The sequence below is a fragment of the Benincasa hispida genome, chromosome 9 (genome assembly GCF_009727055.1).
Source record: "Benincasa hispida cultivar B227 chromosome 9, ASM972705v1, whole genome shotgun sequence".
Classification (NCBI taxonomy): Eukaryota; Viridiplantae; Streptophyta; class Magnoliopsida; order Cucurbitales; family Cucurbitaceae; genus Benincasa; species Benincasa hispida.
The window spans coordinates 67,765,138-67,775,813 of record NC_052357.1 but is presented as its reverse complement, the minus strand read 5'-3'; the positions used below and the strand labels follow the sequence as shown (position 1 = coordinate 67,775,813).

General features: G+C 38.3%; 1 protein-coding gene across 8 annotated transcripts; it reads left to right on the top strand.

The window, feature by feature from the left end:
* The first annotated feature begins 453 nt into the window (after positions 1-453).
* Positions 454-10,255, top strand: LOC120086380 (serine/threonine-protein kinase CTR1). 8 transcript variants are annotated; one of them, XR_005484190.1, is made up of 18 exons: positions 454-753; positions 941-1,868; positions 2,337-2,635; positions 2,716-2,860; positions 3,661-3,776; positions 4,462-4,670; positions 5,237-5,710; positions 5,799-5,839; positions 6,588-6,656; positions 6,984-7,084; positions 7,184-7,268; positions 7,350-7,448; positions 7,547-7,615; positions 8,164-8,295; positions 8,409-8,503; positions 8,668-8,834; positions 9,220-9,330; positions 9,533-10,247. XR_005484190.1 is itself a non-coding variant. In XM_039042999.1 (16 exons), exons 2-16 carry the CDS (start codon positions 1,122-1,124, stop codon positions 8,762-8,764), a joined length of 2,655 nt encoding a protein of 884 aa, XP_038898927.1. In that variant the 5' UTR covers positions 454-753; positions 941-1,121; the 3' UTR covers positions 8,765-9,194. The 8 variants fall into 8 exon arrangements, 3 of the variants coding, with proteins under 3 accessions (XP_038898927.1, XP_038898926.1, XP_038898928.1); XR_005484192.1 differs by having other exon boundaries at positions 9,525-10,247; XR_005484191.1 differs by having other exon boundaries at positions 9,217-9,330.
* The last annotated feature ends 421 nt before the right edge of the window (positions 10,256-10,676 follow it).

Sequence of the window (10,676 nt, the reverse complement as noted above, 5' to 3'; positions counted from 1 at the left end):
TTTACAGCAATTATAATATCTACAAAACGGACCTTATTTGTAGTATCACCAAAATAAGGTATCCAACCTTATCCATCTATTACAGACCCTTCAGGTTATCACTTAAACACAATCCCACCTGTATGTGTCTACATACGTGTTTAATATAAAAAAGATAACCTTGGATATTTATTTATTGATTTTGTGGATCAATGCTACTAAATGTCGAATAAAATACCTAAGATTTTCCCACAGTAAAAGACAAGGATTAAAAAAAAAAAAGAAAATAGAAAAAAAACTGCGAATCGCATAGCAGAGCTGAGATCGGGGGTTAAGTGCTACGTGTCGCTATGAGCGTTGAGCTTAATCTTACGTGTTCTTTAACAACGCAAAGCGCGCATATACGCCCCCGGATTTCCCTATTTCCACCATTCTTATTTATCTATTTAATATATATATTATGTATAATTGCAAATTACCTTTTTATTTTATTTCTCCACCGATTTATTTCATAATTCTTTCCTTGTCTCTTTTCCTTCCAATTTTCGAGCTTAAAAAACTCACTTCCAACTCCCTCCATTGGTCTCCTATTTTTATCTCTCATCCGCCACCGTCTTTCTCGTCTCGAATCCCAACCTTCTCCATTTTCGAATTCTCACTTCCTCTTTCAAACCCCATAAATTAGCTTTACTGCTGCTGGAAATTTGTTTCTCCGTCTTCGTTCCCTCGTCTCGTCGTTTTATACTCTCGGAATAAGCTACTGCACGCATTCAGGTTGCTTATGAAGCTGTTTTGATCCGTTTGATTTGTTTTTGTTTCTGTTTTCTTCGCTTTTGTGGAATTCGACTATGTTTTTTCGTTGTGTTTTTATGTGATTTGAGTTGGAGGTGTTTATAGTATGCAACTGTTTGATTATGCTAATGGAACTTGGACATTGTTTGTTGTTCTTGATCGTATGCAGAGGTGGTGAAAGAAGGTCAAGTGTGTGATTTACAAAGGATTTAGAGCGAGTGAGCGATTGAGACGGAGAGAGAGAGAGAGAGAGAGGGAGAGAGAGTTGAAGAAGTGTAGTAATTTGGTTGATTTTGTGCTTGTGTGCGGCATTCGTTGTTCTTGGTGTGGTGTCTGGAACTCTGTGAAAAATGCCGCATAGAACGACTTACTTCTTCCCCAGGCAATTTCCGGATCGCGGATTTGACTCGGCGTCAACCTCCAAACACATTTTGGATCACGAGAAGAAAATCAACAAAGACACTTTTAGTACCGAAAACGACGCGAAACCGACTCCGAGGCCTGCGCGCGACTTTAGCGTCACGAAGAGTTCCGCTGTATCGGATCTTTTCACGGGGGACAAGGCTCAAAGCAATAAGAAACTGCCTGCTTTTTACGATTGGTTGGTGGACAAGAAAGCAACGCGGTCGGCAACAGCTCACGTGAAAACTTGGCTTTCAAACTGTGATGAGGACCGCGAGCTTTTGCTTCCGCCACCTACCTCGGAGCCGGAGCATGATACAGCGTCGGTTAAGGATCGGAGTGTTGACCGCAACTTTGACCGGCAAGTTTCACTGCCTAGAGTATCAAGCGGGAGTAGCTATGCGGGGAGTTTGTTTTCAGGCACGGGAACGGGGACAGTGGATGGAAACTTTTCCAGCGACGTCAAGGATTCATCGGCGTCAAAGATATTGTCCTCGCACACGGCGAGGCCGGAAGAGATTGAGGTTGGAGATGATAAGGAAAGCATAGCACAAAGAGCGAAAGAGAGTTATTACCTGCAACTTGCTCTGGCGGCAACGCTTCGTTCCCATGCTAATCTCGCTGGCGATCCTGTGCTTATGGAGGAAGGCAGGGTGGAAATTACGGACGCTGAAACTGTTTCTTATCGACTCTGGGTACATGCACTATCTATCTCCAACTTTCTGACTTGTGTACATTTCGAGGTCTAATGTTCTCAGTGATCAAATGAAAAAAGTTCAATTATCTTTTCAAATTTTATTTTATCCTCCATAGTACATCATCAAGTTCTGAACTATTTTCAAGCATGTCTCCAATGGCGGTGTTAACTGTTTTAATTTCGGAAGAAGTTTCTCACATTTAATCAGTGGACGGAACCTTGGGACTGTCTCGATCTTCCTTGGTCTTTTATTTTTCCTTCCACATTTCCCGTGCGTTAATAGCAGAGCTTTTTAATTTATCATTGTTGCTAATGGTCTGTGTAATTTGCATCTAAATTCTGCTCTCAACTACACCTATAATCTTGGTGGAATTTGTGCGATTGATTGCAAACTAATAGTTTTCTTCAAGGCTACACTTTAAGCTTCAAATTAGTTATGTTCGACTGTTGGTTCGCATTTTCTCAGGTAAGTGGTTGCCTGTCTTATTCCGACAAAATATCAGATGGTTTCTACAATATTCTGGGTATGAACCCGTATCTCTGGGTTATGTGCAATGGTTTTGAGGAAGGTAGACGGCTACCTCCTCTGATGTCGCTTAGAACCATTGAACCAAGTGAGACGTCAATGGAGGTGATTCTAGTTGATAGACGTGGGGACTCTCGACTGAAAGAGCTTGAAGACAAAGCACAGGAACTATATTGTGCTTCAGAGAGCACCTTAGTGTTGGTGGAGAAACTAGGAAAGCTTGTTGCGATCTACATGGGGTACGTTCTCAATAATTTGACACTTATTGCGTAACTAATTTTTTTGTGCTTCTTTTTAAATATGTTTTTATTTTAAGCAGGGGCACTTTTCCGGTGGAGCAAGGGGGGCTGCACCTCCATTGGAAAGTGGTAAGCAAAAGATTGAGGGAATTTCAGAAATGCATCGTTCTTCCAATTGGTAGTCTTTCTATGGGACTATGCAGGCACCGTGCAATCCTTTTCAAGGTAGTGCATTTTATGGTTTGCTGATTCCATCTTCAAGCGTTCCCCCCTTGTGCTTTGAGAAACTATTTCTATTTAGCTTTTGAATATTTTTCATACTTATGCCTGTTGGAGACAAATTCCACACTTCCCAAGCTTATGATTACTAAAACTATTTTTGTAAATAATACAATAGAAGAATGTAATGGCATTATAAGAAGTCATAATAATGATTTTAATTTGGGGCATTGTGGTGAAGGGAGATTGCAACTAGATTTTGAGGATAACCTCACACCAACTTTTATTTCCTTGTTGGGTGGGTTACAGAATTTTATGCAATTATGGGAATGAGATCTCTTGCTCACTCTGGGCGAATGGTTTATTTCCCTACTGCTGTTTTTGTGGTTTAGTGGATCAGGGATGTACTTTAATGTCTTCAGAGTCTTGTAACTTTCAGTGTGGAAAGGGTGAAAGGGTACAACTGCCTTGCCAGTTGTGATTTTGTCTAAGTGAATACCCAAGGAAACGAGTATCTCTGTTGTTTTAAATGATATGCACCAGTTTGCTCTTTTCCTGGCAAGGCTATAGAAACTTCACTGTAGATCTTAAAACTTAGCTATGTGGAATCTGTCCAGTCCTTGTCATCTTCCTTACATGTGCATGTGTTGGAATTTGGTGGGGTACCTCATAGCAACGCAGTACAAACTTGTATGACTTGAATGATTAGCTGCTTTCTTTCAAGTGTAAGCATGGTAAATTTGCCAATTACTGGGAATGTTTCTACAATATATTAATCGTGTGAGGGTTATTGTTTTGTGCATCAGAAATTGGCAGATTATATAGGTTTGCCATGTCGGATAGCTAGAGGTTGCAAGTACTGTGTTGCAGATCATCGATCCTCTTGCCTTGTCAAAATTGAAGATGACAAGAAATCGTTGAGGTTAGAAAATCAAGCTTTACCTCTTAGGAAACTTTTTCACGGCAAGTTGCACAACTTTCAGCTGTCACGGTGAAATCCTAGGCATCAATTTTATCTTGTTAAACCTTTTCATAAGGGTTCACTGACTAAAAGATGTTAGGATTGCAATTTTAACTATGTGGTATTACAAGCAAATAGGATATTGATGAAGTTTTCAGTTGTCAAGTCATAAGCCAGGATCATTTTGTAAGTTGTTGCATTACTCTTTGGCCAACATGAATTTGGGAGTTGGCAATTATTAAGTTTCCTTTCTAGTGTTACCTAGTAATAATTGTAGATATAGTTTCTATTTCTTACAAATTCGTTTGTTCGTTCTTTCTTTTTTGTTCCTTTTTTAAAATTAGAATCATTTCTCATATATGTTGATCATGGATTTAGGAGGCTGTGGATATCCTGTTGTGAAATATCCAGAAGTTTCCAATACATCAAACACCAAATAGTGCTCTTCCTATGCATATTATATATCTAGGCTCTCCAATTTTTTCCTTAATCAACAACTTTGCTTCATTGCTAATGAAGACAATGCCTCTAGATTTGTTTGATTTCGTCTGAAGCCAACCATATATTGGGACTGTGTGCACTTAATTTCTATATTTAGTATAAGATGTCTTATTTTGTTGTTTATGGATGCTCATTTTCTTAACAGGGAATATGTAGTTGATTTAGTGGGGGAACCGGGAAATATACATGGTCCAGATTCCTCAATCAATGGAGGATTCCAATCTTCAATGCCTTCGCCGCTCCACATTTCTCATTTAAAAGAGTTTCAAGAACCTTACGTGGAAAGTTATTTTAATCATCAAACTGTTGAGTCAAAGCAAATCTGTGGTTTTCCTGAAAATCCTCTACGTTCAGGTTTGTTAGCACTCCATTTTCCTTGAGTGTATGTGTTTAGTTTCTCTACTGGCTTAAAACTGCCAGACTTTCTGCACAAATAGGTGGTTGACCATTTTTAAATAAAATTCAGTTGTTATTCACTTGCTATTAGAGTAGCATAGTTTGGATGAATTTTGATACGATAAATGTATTGGGGATTTGTTTAGTAGTTCATGTGTCAGACTCTGGTCGAGTTAAAATGTATGTTCATTTATGCATAAGCTGTAAGCACTAGCCATCCTTTAGGGGTGCACTGCATGTTAGATTTTACATTCTTCGAACTGGCTGGCGTTTTATTGACGTAAAGTTGAAACTACTTTCTTTGCCTCCTTTTCTTTTCCCTCGAAAATAGGGTGTCTTCTTGATACTAGGCTAGCATTGGTCATGTGTGCTTTCTCTAGGAAGGATTTTTTTTTTTTTGAACATGCACGTGGCATCCTTGTACTATTTTGTTTAATGCAACTTGGTATTGTTGTATGAGGTTGAATGTCTCTTAAATTGGAAACGGGCATGAAAATATCTCTTTCTTGATCAATGCTTTGCAGGCTTGGGAGAGTACCAGATGAAAGGGGGAAGCACTTTACATAGGAGTCCAGGTGCTGAAACTGATAAATTGGTTGATCAAGCATGTATGGGTATGAGATCAACTCAGTTGTGTGTGGAGACAAAAGTGAGCAAGGAGTGTGTGCTTCAAAGTCATATAATGCCATCCGCAGGTGCTGATACCTCCGAGGTGTTAAGTTCTGTTGGGGGGGTGTCTTTACGTGAAAACAAGGTTGTCGTTGAAGAAATATATCAAGAAGAGGCAGTTATTGCGGGGATTTCACTGAATGAAACTAGCATTAATCCGTCCAAATTGAGCTTGTCAACTCAAACTGATTCAAAGGAGGTTGAGGGTAGGTCTCAAAATTTTTCAGCATCAACATATCCGAAATACCTGACACTTGAACCATCACTTGCAATGGATTGGCTGGAAATTTCATGGGATGAATTACATATAAAGGAGCGTGTTGGGGCTGGTAGTTCCACATCTCGTCATATCTGCTTGTATTAAATGTATAAACACAGATAGCTGATCCTGAACTTTCCCCTTTATTGTTCTTGCAGGCTCATTTGGTACAGTGCACCGTGCTGAATGGCATGGATCGGTTAGTTTCTTCTGTCTCTCTTTAACTCATGATTCAACATTTATGTTCAGTTCCTAGTGTATTAAGTTTCAACAGACGAGTCATTTAATCTAATAGTTTTCTGTTCCATTACCTTGTTAATTTCCTAAGGAGAATGGTTAGTTGGAATGCTAGTTTTCTCTGCTGGGCTCAAGAAACCCCATGAAAAGGCAACAACATATAGAAAAAAATCATCCAAATTTTTTGGGGTTGACAATGAGCAATGCATTACCTTTCCCTTGTGTCTGGACTCTAGAAGCTTTCCTTTAATTTATATTATTCTTCATGAATACTATGTGTTATTTAATATTTCAATGCATGAATTCATCAAGGAAATTTATGTACGTTGTGTTGGCAAAATTTATTAATTATTACATGACATCAAATGCTTTAAATGAATTTTGTTGCATCAATTTATCCGTTTCGAACAAGTACTTGAAATCAGGAGAATTCCTACCCCACTTTCTTTCAGAGATGGGGATTGTTCATTGCGGGGATGATAATAGGAAGCCATTCCCCGACTCTTGCCCATTACTGTCCGGGCCTTGCCTCCCTATTACCTTTAAATTGAAACAGAAGCTATGATGCACTTAGGAAGACATTATTGATGAACGAAGATGTCTAGTATAGATCAGGGGTCTCTTGTTTCCATTGCTGGTTCTCTGCTCATCATTTGCAACATGTCTTGATATTTCTACCTGTGCTAATACACAACTTTTATTCTGTATAGGACGTTGCTGTCAAGGTTCTAACCATGCAGGATTTCCACGATGATCAGTTGAAAGAGTTTCTAAGAGAGGTACGATGAAAATTTTAAAACAGTAATTTACTTATACACTGGTTCCTCCCTATTCGGTTCAGTTGCTCTCAATACCTGAAAGTGTATAGATCTTATCAATTTCTCTAAAAGGTGAATTGAGCTTACACGCCTGGTATCCTCTTGCAACAAATTGTAACAGAAGCTCATGACTTTGTTTTGCCAATATAATAATTAATGGTGTCCTGGAATTTATGGCAATATATTTATCAAGTAGTTGCATGACTTATGGTATAATCACTTTTTGTGTAGTTAGAGTAATGAAATTGCTATGACCATGGCTCAGTTGTACTCTGTAAAATTTCCCAGGTTGCAATAATGAAGCGGGTGCGCCATCCGAATGTGGTACTCTTTATGGGTGCAGTTACAAAGCGGCCTCATCTTTCAATAGTGACTGAATATCTGCCCAGGTTATTTCACTGCCACCACTCCACACTACTTTTCCCCCTTCCTTCCTATTCTATCAGTCCTTTATAAATTGTACGTCTAATTTTGAATTTTTGTAACAGGGGTAGTCTATACCGCCTAATCCACAGGCCATCTTCTGGTGAATTGATGGATCAAAGGAAACGATTGCGCATGGCGCTGGATGTGGTTCGTGTCTAATTCTTTCTTCCTGTTTTTTGTTTGTACAATTATCTTAAATTAGCAAAGTAATTCTCATTTTTCTTGCAGGCAAAGGGAATCAACTACCTACATTGTCTCAATCCTCCTATAGTACACTGGGATCTTAAATCCCCCAACTTGTTGGTTGACAAGAATTGGACGGTGAAGGTATTGGAAACTATGTATCCTAAAATTTTCATGAATATCCTCAAGATTTCATGAGTTCACCGTTGGCTTCCTGTGCTAATTCCATGTGCTTGTGATAGGTTTGTGATTTTGGGTTGTCCAGATTCAAAGCAAACACTTTCATATCATCGAAATCTGTTGCTGGAACGGTGAGTTGCTCTCTACTTGAAAGAAATGTCTTTGTTCCCATGTGCATGAACACCACTCGTGTTCGTGTGGTTAAGAACATCTGAACTTTATAAATATTGGTTTCCTAGGATCTTGAATAATTGAAGTTCTTGTACCATGTCCTTTATGGTGAGATGAGATTAGTTCTTGGTCTGCCCAACATTATAAATGACGGGGTCTTGGACATTCGGGCCTTTATACAACTGATACAATAGGCTGACCACTTGGGTGCGATGGTTTAACCATATAACCAATCCTAACATGTTCCAAATATTAGGTATAATTGTTATGCCCGTGAACCCAAATCCAACACACGATCCCATCATACTGTGTGAAAACACTGGCTTTCATTCACCGAATAAATCTATTTTCTGATTTTAACCTTTTCTAGTTGGTACATCTCCCATGTTCATTCTTCATATCGTATCTTTTGCCATAGAAAGTCAGATCTTGCACCAATATTTTGCAGGTTAAAATTTTACTCAGCCGTCCATCAATCAGCATGTAACTCTGTTGCTTTTATTTTCAGCCCGAGTGGATGGCTCCAGAATTCCTTCGTGGAGAGCCTTCAAATGAAAAGTCTGATGTCTACAGTTTTGGAGTGATCCTCTGGGAACTAGTAACCATGCAACAACCATGGAGTGGGCTTGGCCCGGCTCAGGTTAGCCACAGCATTCATGTTACACAGTTTATCATCATAGGTTGAGTAAAATAGGCACTGGAATGGTTGTTTTTCCTGTTGTTTCCTCTTAACATGTTTATACAAACTTTTAGGTCGTGGGAGCTGTTGCTTTCCAGAATAGAAAGCTTTCTATTCCATCAAGTACTTCTCCGTTGTTGGCCTCCCTTATTGAATCATGCTGGGCAGAGTAAGTTATTTCCTTCCCAATTTATATGCCGTACTTAGTCTTATTTTCACATCTAGCTTGGTGTCTTTTTCTTCTCTTCTCGACCAAATTTGTAAAACAAACCAGAAAAATAAAAAATAGAATCTTACATTTGTTCCTCTTTATCTATTTATTTATTTTGGCAGTGATCCTGTTCAGCGGCCATCCTTCGCAAGCATAGTCGAGTCCCTAAAGAAATTGCTCAAATCTCCACAGCAGTTGATAGCCATGGGTGGAACGTAAAAACACCTCCCAGATGGTTAAAAAGCCAATGTGGGAGAGCTAACCAATTATGCAGTAACTGCAAACCTTGGTAACCAATATCTTCAACTGACTGAATCCTTTTGGTCTTTTGGCAACTGTAGATTTTGGTGGTTGTATAAGGCTGGATATATAGCCCCATTAAGCAGAAATTAAAGCTCAAGCTTTTAGTAGTATCCCATAGGAACAGTAAATTATTCTACGTCAATATATATGGCTTTTGCAATGGGTTTATAACATCGCAAATCCAAATGTAATACAGTTCCACGTATTTTTACTGCTAACTGCACTGTTCCACTACCAGGCCTGTAATCTTTATGAACCCGCAACTATGTTTGTTGCCATCCCTAATGGCAAAAGCAGAAATAAAAATAAAAAAAGAAAAAAAGAGAAGTTACTTCTTTTTCTTCGTATGAATTATATGAAATTTATAGCAGGAAAAGTGCTCTCTTCTCTCAATTGAAATTGTCTCTGCCAAGCAATTTTTGTGAAATGCACGTCAACTACGGCCTGGAGCTGCCTCCCCTTATTCTGAAAGTGGAGCAAAGGTAATGGCCTTGTTCATATATTCATTTGCTTTAGTGCCTTATTTGTTGTGAACCTAGCGTCGATTATCTGCGGCACAAGTTTTCATATCTTTTGGTTTATTTAATCTCCATTTTCGCATCATACTTGACTAATGATATTACCTATAAGATTTTTTACCATTTTGTGGGTGTGTCACAGTCTTGTCTTGAATTAGGAATGCAGATTCTTTTTCCGATCTGTGTGGATGGACTTCAAACCAGAGTATCTTACCCATTCGAACAACAATGTGTTACGACGTCAAGGTATGTTAAACATTGTACATGCTTAGGCCCCACAACCACAAGATCGTGTTTAATGTTGTTCGTAATCTCAAGGTCCATAATTCTGATTGTAAGTATATGGTTTGTATGTATATGTATTCCTGGAACTTCGTAAAGTATGGCCTTAGTAAACAAATTCATTTATTTCCTCGTGTTTCTTTATCAACAGGGTCCTCTTTCCAACTTAGGCTATTTGATTCTCATTTAGTTGCAGCTCTTTTTAGCATCCTGTGTTCATTATAGATGTGCCTCACGTTTAAGTTGTGTGCTACAGAGTTCAGGGCTATGATTTATAGTTAAAATCACATGCTCATCCATGATTGATTCTAGAGTTCAGGGCCATGATTTAGTCAAAATCACATGCTTTTCCATGATTGATTCCAAGGTTTTTGAGTAGAGAAATTCTTGATTGCATCAGGAATCCCATTTTGTTTAAATTCGGTATACGATAAGATTGAATAAGCCCTTGTGGAATAAATATTCAGCCGCCTGTATTGGTAGCACTTTTAGATGGCTGATAAGTACTCTAAATCAAGTGAGATTAAGATTTCTGTGTGTATATATTAGTTTGTTAGTTGGATTTAGGGTATGTTTGGAAGTATAATGTTAAAATCACTTTTGTCATATTTAAAATCACGACTTCAATCATATAAAATTAATTTAATATTTAATTTTGTGCTTTTAAATGTAATTTTCATATCAACATTGATTTTAACTACACGTTCTTGGTGCATTGTTGCTTTTATGTTTGAGATTCTATTCTAGTGCTAGAAAATTATCTAAACTTGAAGGAAGATTCTCCCATCATCTCTATAGATAATTCTTTTTTCTGTTGTACTGTTAATTTTACTGCTTCAGGATGCGAAATGATGCCTATAGTAGAACTATCCATAGAAAGCACTAGTGTTTTTGTTCATTAACTTTTGATATCAGATGACACCATCTTAACCAACATTCCTATTACCATCCATCTACCGTCTTTCCCCCTCACGGGCTTCAATCTTTATCCCCCCCTATATTTTCATCCTTTGGCTAATCGTGTAGTA